General features: G+C 38.7%; 1 protein-coding gene across 2 annotated transcripts in view; it reads left to right on the top strand.

Annotated features, from left to right (window-relative positions):
* The first annotated feature begins 6323 nt into the window (after positions 1 to 6323).
* The window catches only part of LOC124366001, a 65464-nt gene continuing 57787 nt past the window's right edge, over positions 6324 to 14000 (top strand). Inside the window, exon 1 of one of the 2 annotated variants that reach the window (XM_046822180.1) lies at positions 6324 to 6421. In XM_046822180.1, the coding sequence (XP_046678136.1) occupies positions 6355 to 6421 (67 nt within the window). In that variant the 5' untranslated portion in view covers positions 6324 to 6354. The remainder of the gene's footprint in view (positions 6422 to 14000) is intronic. The other variant, XM_046822181.1, reaches the window with a different exon arrangement.

Raw genomic sequence — 14000 nt, 5'->3', positions numbered from 1 at the left:
CCGTCTTCTAGCTAGGTGACAGACTTGGTGACTAAGCGTTTGGATTCTCAAAGGCACTGTGAACCTGGTGTGATAGGGTTGTCGTTAATGCCGATACATTTGTAATACCGTCTTCTAGCTAGGTGACAGACTTGGTGACTAAGCGTTTGGATTCTCAAAGGCACTGTGAACCTGGTGTGATAGGGTTGTCGTTAATGCCGATACATTTGTAATACCGTCTTCTAGCTAGGTGACAGACTTGGTGACTAAGCGTTTGGATTCTCAAAGGCATTGTGAACCTTGTGTGATAGGGTTGTCGTGAATGCCGATGCATTTGTAAAACCGTCTTCTAGCTAGGTGACAGATTTGGTGACTAAGCGTTTGGATTCTCAAAGGCACTGTGAACCTGGTGTGATAGGGTTGTCATGAATGCCGATGCATTTGTAAAACCGTCTTCTAGCTAGGTGACAGAATTGCTGACTAAGCGTTTGGATTCTCAAAGGCACTGTGAACCTGGTGTGATAGGGTTGTCGTGAATGCCGATGCATTTGTAAAACCGTCTTCTAGCTAGGTGACAGACTTGGTGACTAAGCGTTTGGATTCTCAAAGGCACTGTGAACCTTGTGTGATAGGATTGTCGTGAATGCCGATGCATTTGTAATACCGTCTTCTAGCTAGGTGACAGAATTGCTGACTAAGCGTTTGGATTCTCAAAGGCACTGTGAACCTGGTGTGATAGGGTTGTCGTGAATGCCGATGCATTTGTAAAACCGTCTTCTAGCTAGGTGACAGACTTGGTGACTAAGCGTTTGGATTCTCAAAGGCACTGTGAACCTGGTGTGATAGGGTTGTCGTTAATGCCGATACATTTGTAATAACGTCTTCTAGCTAGGTGACAGACTTGGTGACTAAGCGTTTGGATTCTCAAAGGCACTGTGAACCTGGTGTGATAGGGTTGTCGTTAATGCCGATACATTTGTAATACCGTCTTTTAGCTAGGTGACAGATTTGGTGACTAAGCGTTTGGATTCTCAAAGGCACTGTGAACCTGGTGTGATAGGGTTGTCGTTAATGCCGATACATTTGTACTACCGTCTTCTAGCTAGGTGACAGACTTGGTGACTAAGCGTTTGGATTCTCAAAGGCACTGTGAACCTGGTGTGATAGGGTTGTCGTTAATGCCGATACATTTGTAATACCGTCTTCTAGCTAGGTGACAGACTTGGTGACTAAGCGTTTGGATTCTCAAAGGCACTGTTAACCTTGTGTTATTGGGTTGGCAGTAACGCTAATGTATTTGTAATACCGTTCTTAGGCAGGGTGATCAAAGTTCCCATTGAAGCTCGTGGTATCTCAATGGACCTATAAACCTGATGTGGTAGGGTTGATAATAGTCCTAATGCATTTGTAATACCATTATGTAGCTGTGTGAAGCTGGCGGCACCCATTAACGAAAATACGCCAAAAACTAGTGGAATCATTTGTTTAGCGTTTGTTTGACATTAATGTGCGAAATATGCAAAAAAACAAAGTGGGTGCTGCTGGTGTGAATTTTTACCAGTTAAACATCAAATCGTTTTGAGATTATAATCCTATTAGATTGAACAAACGATGTTTAAAAATTAATTTAGCAGAGAACTTCAACTAGCACATCACTACAGTCACAACCATTTAGCTTAGACTACCCGTTTTATACCAATAGCACAGGGACGAATTTCTCACTAGGCACACTAGGCCAGTGACTAGGGGCGGCAAACCTCAAGGGCGGTACGGCCGGTCTCAATTCTGCCGGTCACGCATGTTTAATGCGCAACTAATTCATAAACGCCAGTCAAGGAACGTACCCACTTTGTTTTTTTGAATATTTCTCACATTAATGCCAAACAAACACTAAAAATAGCTAAACAAACCCGAACTAGCTTCACACCAGCGGCACCGACTTTGTTTTTGGCGTATTTTCGTTAATGGGTGCCGCCAGCTTCACACAGCTCCATTATGTGGCTCGGTGACCAAAGTTGCTGGCTGTGCCAGTGGATTCTCATTGGCACTGTAAACCTGACGTGACAGCTTTGCCAGTAAAGCTAGCGCATTATTTTTTATACCGTTTTGTGGATGGGTGACCAAAGTTGCTGGCTGTGCCAGTGGATTCTCATTGGCACTGTAAACCTGACGTGACAGCTTTGCCAGTAAAGCTAGCGCATTATTTTTTATACCGTTTTGTGGATGGGTGACCAAAGTTGCTGGCTGTGCCAGTGGATTCTCATTGGCACTGTAAACCTGACGTGACAGCTTTGCCAGTAAAGCTAGCGCATTATTTTTTATACCGTTTTGTGGATGGGTGACCAAAGTTGCTGGCTGTGCCAGTGGATTCTCATTGGCACTGTAAACCTGACGTGACAGCTTTGCCAGTAAAGCTAGCGCATTATTTTTTATACCGTTTTGTGGATGGGTGACCAAAGTTGCTGGCTGTGCCAGTGGATTCTCATTGGCACTGTAAACCTGACGTGACAGCTTTGCCAGTAAAGCTAGCGCATTATTTTTTATACCGTTTTGTGGATGGGTGACCAAAGTTGCTGGCTGTGCCAGTGGATTCTCATTGGCACTGTAAACCTGACGTGACAGCTTTGCCAGTAAAGCTAGCGCATTATTTTTTATACCGTTTTGTGGATGGGTGACCAAAGTTGCTGGCTGTGCCAGTGGATTCTCATTGGCACTGTAAACCTGACGTGACAGCTTTGCCAGTAAAGCTAGCGCATTATTTTTTATACCGTTTTGTGGATGGGTGACCAAAATGGTAGGAAAAGTCATTGTAGTTTTTTAAACGAGGCTGGAGATAGAAGGTTGACTTCTGGAAAGCCCTGTATATTACCAATCACTTCCTAGAATATATTCTGTGTTAATTGTACGGAACAGGTTTTGTACCGGTTATGATGTACAATTTATTTCAAATTATAATTTCAATTCTGCCGGTCACGCATGTTTAATGCGCAACTAATTCATAATGACTTATCTAAGAAATGCTGACTAATTAATCTCAATATAGTCCACGGTATACCACAAAGTTATAAAATAAAGAACCATCCGCGTGTAATGCAATATTTATTGCGTGTGAATATGGTTGTGTTTTTCCGCTCTAAGTAAAACTGTTTCCGTGGAAAATAAAATAGCCCTGCCCCGTCTAATCACTATTGCTCAGAGCCGTCGTGGAATTTTGTTTCCTCCTCTCAGGGCAGAGATGCCTGTGTCCTAGTTTCCATGAACTACAGAGTGGCGCTTAGCTTTTCCGCCAACAGGTTTGATTTGGGTCAAGGTGTCCACAACGGCGGTGATGCAACACTTCTTCAAGTGCGCACCAAGTAGTTACTGTCGCCTCTAAGCTCTAAGAGCACTTACGCGTTTTCTTTAGGCTATGTGGGTCTGGTTACTGTAACAATCAGCACTTAAGGAAGACTTTACATGAATGAATTCTTTTCCAAGAAATAGTCTTAACTTTAGTTGTTACTCTAGTTAACACGTTATTGTGCACTGGATTTACATGCCTTTATATTACTAGCGTATACTTCTATCGATTGATCTCCTTGGTGCTTTGTCAATGTAAAATTTCAGTTTTTATTTTTCAAGAGACTAAAAATAGAAACCACCATTTCAACACGTTTGTCTCTTATTGGTGGTAATTATTATTTACATATCTGACGGTTTACTTTAAGAGATAAACTGTTTAAAAATTATCATCAGGTATTTTCAACCCTTTTTCTGCCCTTCAATTTCGACGCTGACTAACACTAGTGTCACTTGCAATCGATATTTTTCCAATAGGAAATTCCTCTACCGATTTCAATAAAAACTAGATTGTGTTTTTTGTACAATGCAAATTGGCTGTTGGCTCTCGTACTAAAACCTACGCGCTGTGCACTGGCCACGTGGTACAGTGAGTACTGTACAGAAAGCATTGCATAATTACAATCATCGACAACTTAGTCATCGACATTATTTGTCAATCTTCCTAGTAATTGTTAGTCATGCTGTTGTCATTATTTTATCTTTGGCGGCCCAGGATCCGTTTTTATACTCTATGCCGTTTTTGTGTTCGGTGTCGATAAGAAATTCGTTTCACTCCGATTTTATTATTTCCAAATGTGGCGTTAAGAATTTTTGAATTAATGCCAAGAGCATTCTACAGAACTGGTGCATTTATGGGTTACAATAGTAATGACTAAAATTATTAGTAACAGTTACTGTTAATAGTCTACCAATTAAATGAGTAGTTATGAACAAAAAAAACCTTGTCTTAGCTATACTACTGTAAATTTATCAATATTCCCTATTATTGTAACTAGGTTAAAATTATTTTATATGGGAACATTCATTACACGACATTGTTGTCTCTAAGATTGTATTGTATTTTCATTTGCTAGAATTGACAATTATTATAAACAAGATGCAGGGTTTGGTTATTTTTTATGGATGTCTCTGCGAAAGTCTCTCCGAACACTTGTCTTTCGAGCGTGTTCGGAAAATCTTGGAAATTTTAAGTAAGGCATGTTAAATTATGAATCTTCATTACAGTATTTTTAATTTGCAGAACAATTTAAATACTCTGAAAATCTTACAGAACTGTGAGTTTTAGTAATCTTATTATTTTTCAAATCTTTTAGCGAACGAGCCACCATTTTGCAATACATAATGAGATTTGTGGCACTACTGTATTTACATTTCTGTTTATTTCACTTTTATTAATTGTTGTATTTTTTATCAATCAATGTTGTATTTGCTTCTAGCGCGTTTTCCAACGGCAATTTCTTGCCACATTAGTATTTTATTAATTTATTATTATAGATAATGATATAAAATAATACGTAATCTTGACCTGTGCACAATTTAAGATTTATATTGGAAGTATGTAAAAGTGAGTCAGTAGGGATCCCCAGTTACCAGGGATCATCAGTCTTCAGGAATGGGAAACTTCTATGAGAGCATTTGCAATGAGCACAGAGCATGTTTACGTAATGTGCTAATGTTTTTTTATTGAACCTTAATTTGTTATTTTGTACGTTAACGTGGTGTATTATTGGGACAAGTCCAAGCAAGTGTTCTTCGAGGGTATGAAAGTAATATGCAGGATAACATTAGCCAATTTTGTACATTTATATATATATGGAAATTTAACTTCATTTCAGCCTGTAGGTAGCTTAACTTTACGCGTAATGGAGTTATTAATTAAAATACATGGCACAATACGAATATTTTTTAATAGGCACCCCTCAGCATGCGGTGGCCATAAAAACTCCAGAATCCTCTATAAATGGAAGAACGAACATTATCTCATTATCTCTCGCTGCAGGCTGCCATCATGTTAGCCACAACATTGTTTTCTCTACACTAAAATTCTCTTCTCTTCTGTACGTCGAGGTCGCGTTGCACACATTCTGCTGAATTTGCAGATATGCTACTTGAAGGCGAATGCGAAAACTGTTTAATTGTCAAAGGAGTTTGAAAAAGTTGGCAATAGGATGGACAAAGATTCGTTAAATTATAGAAGTATGCCAACTGTACATAGTTTATGTACCGTAAATGTATTGTTCTTTAGTGTTGACTTCTTAAATTATAATTGTAATAAAACATAAAATTAGAGAAACTATGAAACAAATTAAAATACTCGCAATGTTATGAATGCATATTTAAAACAAAAGCGGTATTAAATTTATTCGTTCCATAAACTACATTTAATGTTACTTTAATTGTAGGTACCTAAAATTTAAATAAATAAATATTAGAAATGTCGTGTAATTTTTTCAAAGTCTGCTCATTTGTTAAGGTTGATTTATAATGAAATATGTAATAATCATTAATGTATCATGTTAGTTTTACAAATTAGACGCCCTGTAGTTGAAAGTAAATCACATTTATCATGAAAAGTCTGCGCAATAACTTTTATTGCCGAGGGGAAAACGCGCAAGTCAGGTGAACCACAGTAATTATTCACTTCCTAATCCGATTTGACATTTATTTGTTTGCCGATGGATTTTCCCCGTCGGTGGCAACACTGCGCTTTGTGCCAGGTATAGATCTGAGTTCTCGCGCGGACTGTACCTACCCGTGATGCAACATTCTCGCTCCCCTCGATCATTGAGTAACCGGAAGGGAGTGGGAGTGGGAGTCGAGGAATGGAAGGGGATGTAGGGGAAGCCGTAGATAATTAATTTCCCCTACTTTCCCCTTCACCCCTCCCTTTGTGTTGTGAGGAAGGACACGGAACTTCGCATTTATAATGAGTGTACAGTCCCGTCCAAAACTACTGAACGCACACACGCGACACGCATACTTGAAGAGGTCCAATATTTACGGAGGCGGGAGGGATGGCAGAAGACATAATTTATGTTGATTACTTTTGAGTGTTGTGTATTGAATACGGTTGCTACGAACATGAATATACCATCCAGAGGTAATCTCATACCGATTTTATGAATTATTCATTGCTTATTTTGATCGGACCAAGTAATTTTAAAAATACAACGAAACACACGCACCACGACAGAACACAATAGATTACTTTTGAGTGTTGTGTATTGAATACGGTTGCTACGAACATGAATATACCATCCAGAGGTAATCTCATACCGATTTTATGAATTATTCATTGCTTATTTTGATCGGACCAAGTAATTTTAAAAATACAACGAAACACACGCACCACGACAGAACACAATAGATTTTAAATTTAACGTTGGATAAAACAAAGATTGATTAAACCATTACAATGTAGCCTATTGTAAATGTTTCACAGATAAATTACAATACCCACATTATTACAATCATTGGTACAATGCAATTTACATAGTGATGCATAATCAATTTTACTATTATGTATAAAAGATAAAAGAAGTTTTCTTCCGATTCGATTCGGTTATAATCTACGTGTTCGGGTATTTTCTGATGTTTCTTGATTTATGTTTAAATCAAATTACAGTTGGCAGTATTAAACGTTGATGAATGAATAAATTTAATCACGTATTTTTATTAAATATAGACTCGAAAGATAAGTGATTATTATAAGCGGTGTGTGTTCAGTTCACCAGAGAACCAGGAACATGAACACCATTAATTTGTCTCTTTCTAGCTTGGTTCTTAAAGTAGTTGGTATTTCACATACTTTGATTTTATATGAATTTTGAGGTGTTTCACATTTGTACCACGTACGGGTTTATATGTATTGGTAAACGTCGAAAATAAATTGCTCCTTACAAACTGATGCAGGTTGAAAATGAAAAATAAATGGTTTTTCCACAAAATGTTAACTATCCAGGGGGTTATTGGTTGTGTTCTAGGGCGATTACATATTTATTTTAGCAGTTTACAGAACACCGAACTTGCCGTATGGTCCAAGACCGTATGCCCGCCAACGCGTAGGTCATGTTACGACTGTTGCGCTCTGGTGCAGATATCCAGAAATAGACTACGGTACGTGCTAAGGGCGGTCCTTTTATTGGAAGGTCGAGGCCAATGTTGATATGAGGAAGAGGACAATGCGCAATGCGCCCAGCTGCAGCTCGCGCTCCTCGTCCACGGCGTGTAACACGTGACGTGCGCGGCTACGGGGTTCTTTTCGGTAGATTTTCTATACGATATCAGCGTATCGCAATTGTTCTCATGGTAGCACTTAACGAAAATATGTGCATAATGTCACCGAAAATGATGAGCCCAAGAACACAACTTCTTCAAAAATGGCAAACACTGTGTGGCTTGGGGAAACGATAACTACTCCCCCCCCCCAAAAAAAAAAACCCAGACAAGTTGAAACTTTAACAAAAATTGATTTTATTAATATCTCGGCTAAGATTGTTTGCTACGCCATTTTGTTTCAATATGGTGGCAGTTGAAACCTAAACTAAAATTCACAACTACGTTATGTATGAACCTAGAAAACGGTTTAAAATAAGTTACCAAATGCTTGTAACATTGAAAAAAAAAATATTTTTTTTTCTTTAATACTTTTTTAGATATTGAGTACATGTAAATTATATGAGAATAAGTTAAAAATACTTGAGTTGTCAAAAAATCCGGATGAGCCGGAAGAACTATTTCAATGGCAGTGACAGGATCAAATACACTATATCACACAATTTCCTGCAAAAAATCAACACCTGTCCACGCAGAACAGCATAACTCTCTAAACCCCATAACAAATTCCATATAACTTTCTCGGATACTCTACCTTATGAAAAATTGTATGAATGTCAATGAAAGATCGCAATCATGTGTATTAAAACTTGTCTGCGTCATAATACACCAGTAGTAACGAAAAAATATTTAGGCTAAGCAAAAAATTAGAATTATTTAAATTTAATTACGTTTAAAGTAATTTTAAAGTGTTAAAACTTTAGTAAAGTAAACGAGATGAATATTGGCATGTTCGTGATGATAAGAGATTGTGTGAAACGAGGATGGTCGTTGCTTCTGGGGCAACTTGTTGCTACGGCAACCCTCCCCGTAAAAAGTAATACCCAAGAAACCTGCTTTCTAAAATAATGTTCTGTATCGGGTAGTTGTTCAGTAAACTATGACTTTGTTGCCATCAATATTCTATGGTGGGGTGAAAAAAATTGATTTTTAAAATATAAAGCAAGAGAAACAAAATTTTAAAAAGCATTATTATTTTAATATTAGTTTTATATTCACATCATATTGTGGTTCCAATCCAATAAAAAGCTATTTACGATTACAAAAGGTTATATCGTAGGGTTTTAATATTATTGGTGTAGTTTTTTATTTATTGTCTGTAAAATAAATTGTAATTTAGAAATATTTGTTCGCAGATACTTTTTTGTTAACCGTTTAAATAGCGTAGAATTCTCAGTGAAATGAAATGAAAATTCTCTTTATTTTTTCAGGCGAAGTTAGGACTACATAGTCCTTTCTTACACTTAACCTGCACCACATTGTCACTGTCACTTCAGTGTTTAGTTAACGGAATATATTAAATACTGAAAAAACTATTTATAAGTTAATCACGAAAAATAAAAACAACATATGCGGTTAATAGAACCCCCAAAGACCTTACTTCACAATTAAAAAATTTTAAATTATGGGTTAAAAACAAAATATATGTAGTAGATAAATTATACAGATACATATTGTCCAAGCGAGTTTATTTCCGGAGGTGGTTTATTTAAATTGATTCATACAATAAGTGTAGATTATTGCGTATTACTCTTATATATAGGTAATTCATCACGTTTAATATATCAATTAGTGCATAAAGTTATTATAGATATCAAATTTAAATGTACGATGAGTTGAAAACCAATGGTTTTTAATGACCGGAGTAAGTAACAAACCAATAGTGTTATTTATAATAGTTTTTCAGCTCCAACTATCCAAATGGATGGTCTTGTAAGTTTCCCGTTTCACACCCCGTCTATATTGTTATCACAAATCAAGATATTATTTCAGCCTATTTTGTTGTGGGGGGGGGGGGCAATTAAAATCAGTTAAAGGATGGTAAACTGTAAAAAAACATTGAAGGATTCCAGTAAGCCTTAATTGTGTCAACGATATTCCAAAGCGGTGTAAATCGGAAAACGTTGAAGAGAACTAATTAAGACATCGCTCGCGTAAGCTTAAGAACAATACGATACATAAAGATAACAGGATCACGGTCATTTACCATCATTGAACACTGGGCCATTAAAAACTCACAATCGGAGCAAACTTAAAGACGCAAGTAAAGTGTATACAGCTTCGAATATGCACGTATTCTAGTTTCATGCACCAGAATAGTTTCAACAAGTTTGTACGTTTCAGAATAAATTACTATATTACCTCTATACTGAATCCTAACAGCATGTTATTCTTTCAAATGATCCACCGATAATGTATTTTAACAAGGTATTCATCCATATTTAATAGAATTGCTGAACATTGTTTATACATCACAGATACTTATTTATGCTCTATGGCTCTTACACTTCCATAAAAAATATCTAGGATTTGAATATACAACAAGGTAGATAATAAACTGTAACCCTCAACTTAAGTATTTTAGTACTCGTATATAGATACAAAAGGAGTTAAAAGTAAGGATGGATACACTCTATTTAGATTTTGATCGATAAAGATGGAGTAACTGGAACTCGGGACACCTTTTCTAGGAAATAGAAGTGAACTTTTTAGTCACTTTTACATCTTTGCACATGTCCCCAAAATGGGATTTGGAGGAGGGGGTTCAATATTGAAAAAAGTAAGGACCCATTGAGTGACACCTTATTTGAAAGGTTTTGATAGAAGAAGAACAGTGGAAACTAGAGCTTCCTATCTCAACCCAGTACAAAATGGCAGCTCATGGAAATTATTTAAAATTAATTGAGGTTAAAAATGAACATCACATTCAGAAGGTAAATGACATCAATAGAAAACCACTTTCCTTACAAACATGACCTGTTTTACAGTTACTACTTGCTGCAGGGCAGGCCTCCCTTATCTTATCAGTTTTTAGGAAATCCAGTATCATGTTCAGTTTCTGTTTAGAATTGACAAATTCAAGACGTGTTTTTGTGATACTTCACATTGAAATGGAGTGTTTAAGTTAAAAAAGTGTCACTAATGGTTTTTACATTTAAACATTTTGAGCCGCCTCCCCCCTCAAAATCCCATTTTGGGGAAATAGGGCAAAGTTGTGTAGTCTAACAGTGACTAAAAAGTTTACTTCTATTTCTCAGAAAGGTGTTCCGAGTTCTATCCTTCCATCTTTATCCATCAAAAACTAAACAGAATGTATCCATACTTTTAACTCACACTGTATATAGTGTATTTATAAAAACACTTTGTGTATAATAAATAAAAATAAAAATAATTTAATGTTTATAGTAGTCTTTCAGGCCTCTTATTGGTTTTTTGTAAGGAGAGACGGATCCTCCTTTCAGCCTTATTCTGCCCGTCCTTATGGGCCACCACCGGCCCATGAGGATCCAAGGATCTTATCACACAGAATGGAAGAGAGTCGGTACAGTACAAGATCGGTGGTACTGATAATGCGTGTAACGGTCACATGCAGGATTTGAACCTGCGCTATCTCTAACCACAGACTAAAGATATGTATCATTCTTCCTCTGTGCCCTAACTCAGATACTGAGTCCGGCGTCTCAAGATCGCTCGGCCATCGGATCTCCCAACCGCCGAATTAGGGTCCGGATATACAGGCAGCGATACAACGGGATGGGATGGGATGCGACGGGATGGGATGGGATGCGACGGGATGGGATGGGCTGCGACGGGATGGGATGGGCTTAGATGCGATTCGATGGAATGGGATGGGATGGGATGGTATGTGATGTGATGTTATGTGGTGTGATGGGATGAGATGAGATGCGACGGGATAGGATGGGATGCAATGAGATAGATGTTATGCGAAGGGATGGGATGAGATGCGATGCGATGCGATCCGACGGGATGGGATGGGATTAGGATGCGATGCGACGGAATGGGATGAGATGCGATGCGACGGGATGGATGAGATGCGATGCGATGCGACGGGATGGGATGGGATTAGATGCGATGCGACGGGATGGGATTGGATTAGATGCGATCCGACGGTATGGGATGAGATGCGATGCCGATGCGACGGGATGGGATGGGAGTAGATGCGATGCGACGGGATGGGATGGAAGTAGATGCGATGCGTTGCGACGGGATGCGGCGGGATGGGATGGGATGAGATGCGATGTGACGGGATGGGACGGGATAAGATGCGATGCGACGGGATGGGATGAGATTAGATGCGATGCGACGGGATGGGGTGGGATGCAATGCGATGTGATGCGATGCGATGGGAAGCGACGCGAAATTATCAAGAACATGTTAATATATAGAATAAAACAAAGAGAATTTTAATGACAACTAATTATGGATATACATGTATGACGGGTTGTAAATAATGTACTATAGCGTCTATTTACATTTAGAAATTCCGGAGGAATAACTCAACCCCCTTTCTCCGATAAATACGACATTTCTCTGATGTAAAATTAATAAATTTGATTGGTTGCAATCAATATCCTGTTGCCTGTGGTCATGTACTATTTATTATTCAGAATGCAGGGACGGGTTAATGTGGGGCACGTGGGGGGGGGGGTGCATGGAGGCTCCATCCTTTCACTACGGCACGATTGTATTGTCAGAACCAGCACTTGTCTGTTTGTCAAGTACTTACTGCTACGATACTGATTGGTGTGATTGTTGTAAGTGGGGGAGGGGGGGGGGTGCATGGAGGCTCCATCCTTTCACTACGGCACGATTGTATTGTCAGAACCAGCACTTGTCTGTTTGTCAAGTACTTACTGCTACGATACTGATTGGTGTGATTGTTGTAAGTGGGGGGGGGGGGGGGGTGCATGGAGGCTCCATCCTTTCACTACTGCACGATTGTATTGTCAGAACCAGCACTTGTCTGTTTGTCAAGTACTTACTGCTACGATACTGATTGGTGTGATTGTTGTAAGTGGGGGGGGGGGGGGTGCATGGAGGCTCCATCCTTTCACTACTGCACGATTGTATTGTCAGAACCAGCACTTGTCTGTTTGTCAAGTACTTACTGCTACGATACTGATTGGTGTGATTGTTGTAAGTGGGGGGGGGGGGGGTGCATGGAGGCTCCATCCTTTCACTACGGCACGATTGTATTGTCAGAACCAGCACTTGTCTGTTTGTCAAGTACTTACTGCTACGATACTGATTGGTGTGATTGTTGTAAGTGGGGGAGGGGGGGGTGCATGGAGGCTCCATCCTTTCACTACGGCACGATTGTATTGTCAGAACCAGCACTTGTCTGTTTGTCAAGTACTTACTGCTACGATACTGATTGGTGTGATTGTTGTAAGTGGGGGGGGGGGGGGGTGCATGGAGGCTCCATCCTTTCACTACGGCACGATTGTATTGTCAGAACCAGCACTTGTCTGTTTGTCAAGTACTTACTGCTACGATACTGATTGGTGTGATTGTTGTAAGTGGGGGGGGGGGGGGGGTGCATGGAGGCTCCATCCTTTCACTACGGCACGATTGTATTGTCAGAACCAGCACTTGTCTGTTTGTCAAGTACTTACTGCTACGATACTGATTGGTGTGATTGTTGTAAGTGGGGGGGGGGGGGCGAGGGTGTTATCATTTATAATGTTGAACCACTTTTAAACCAGCTTAGACATCTATGTTTAGTTCACAGGCTTGCGCTGCCGATGTTATGACTATCGGAAGCTGTCCGGTTAACTCCCGTCAAACATTGGTAACGCATAATTTTACCATCTTGAGATAGGTAATCGTAAAAAGAAAAACGTCCCTTGAGATAGTATCCAAATTCAAGCTCAGATCATATGAGCACTCGTAATGGTTAACTATAACTTTGGTACTACTAGTAACATAGCTACGATAACCTAATCTAACCCTACTCATATCGCGTAATAAGAAGTAGTAGATGCATTGAGGGAGCTTATAAGTTATTGACTTTGGAAACTCTGCCTCTATATTTTTGAGGTCGCCTGTTACTGCTCTTTGACTCAAGGCAGGGATATTCACTCAGAACAACTCAACTATAGAACATAGAAGTGCAGTCTCCAAACGACTCCATTCACAAATTGATGTCAAAGTAATCAATCCCTGATTGCATAAAAAAATCGAAAACAAAACCTTTTCAAAACTCGGCTTAAAACACCTTTACGTATGCAATTTTCAATTGAGATGATTATTTTCCTGTTACCGTTTTGAAAATATGGAGTTGAAAAGAAACTCAAAGTTGCTAAATTTCAAATGAACCTCTCTACTGTACACACTTGAGTGAAAGATTTTCTAAAATTTCACGTACAAATATTATGAACGGTGTATAACGTAAACAGAGTATCCCAAAATCCAACACTTTTAATAAGTTTGGAACTCTTGAAAAGGTTTCACGTGTTTTAAAAGCTAATTATAATACCAAATGAAAGAGATTTTTACACTCAAATTTAAAATCCCATTGAACGACTAAACTGTGAAACATT

The sequence above is a fragment of the Homalodisca vitripennis genome, chromosome 7 (genome assembly GCF_021130785.1).
Source record: "Homalodisca vitripennis isolate AUS2020 chromosome 7, UT_GWSS_2.1, whole genome shotgun sequence".
In the NCBI taxonomy this organism is placed as follows: Eukaryota; Metazoa; Arthropoda; class Insecta; order Hemiptera; family Cicadellidae; genus Homalodisca; species Homalodisca vitripennis.
The sequence above is the reverse complement of the archived record's forward strand: the minus strand, read 5'-3'. Positions and strand labels throughout refer to the sequence as shown.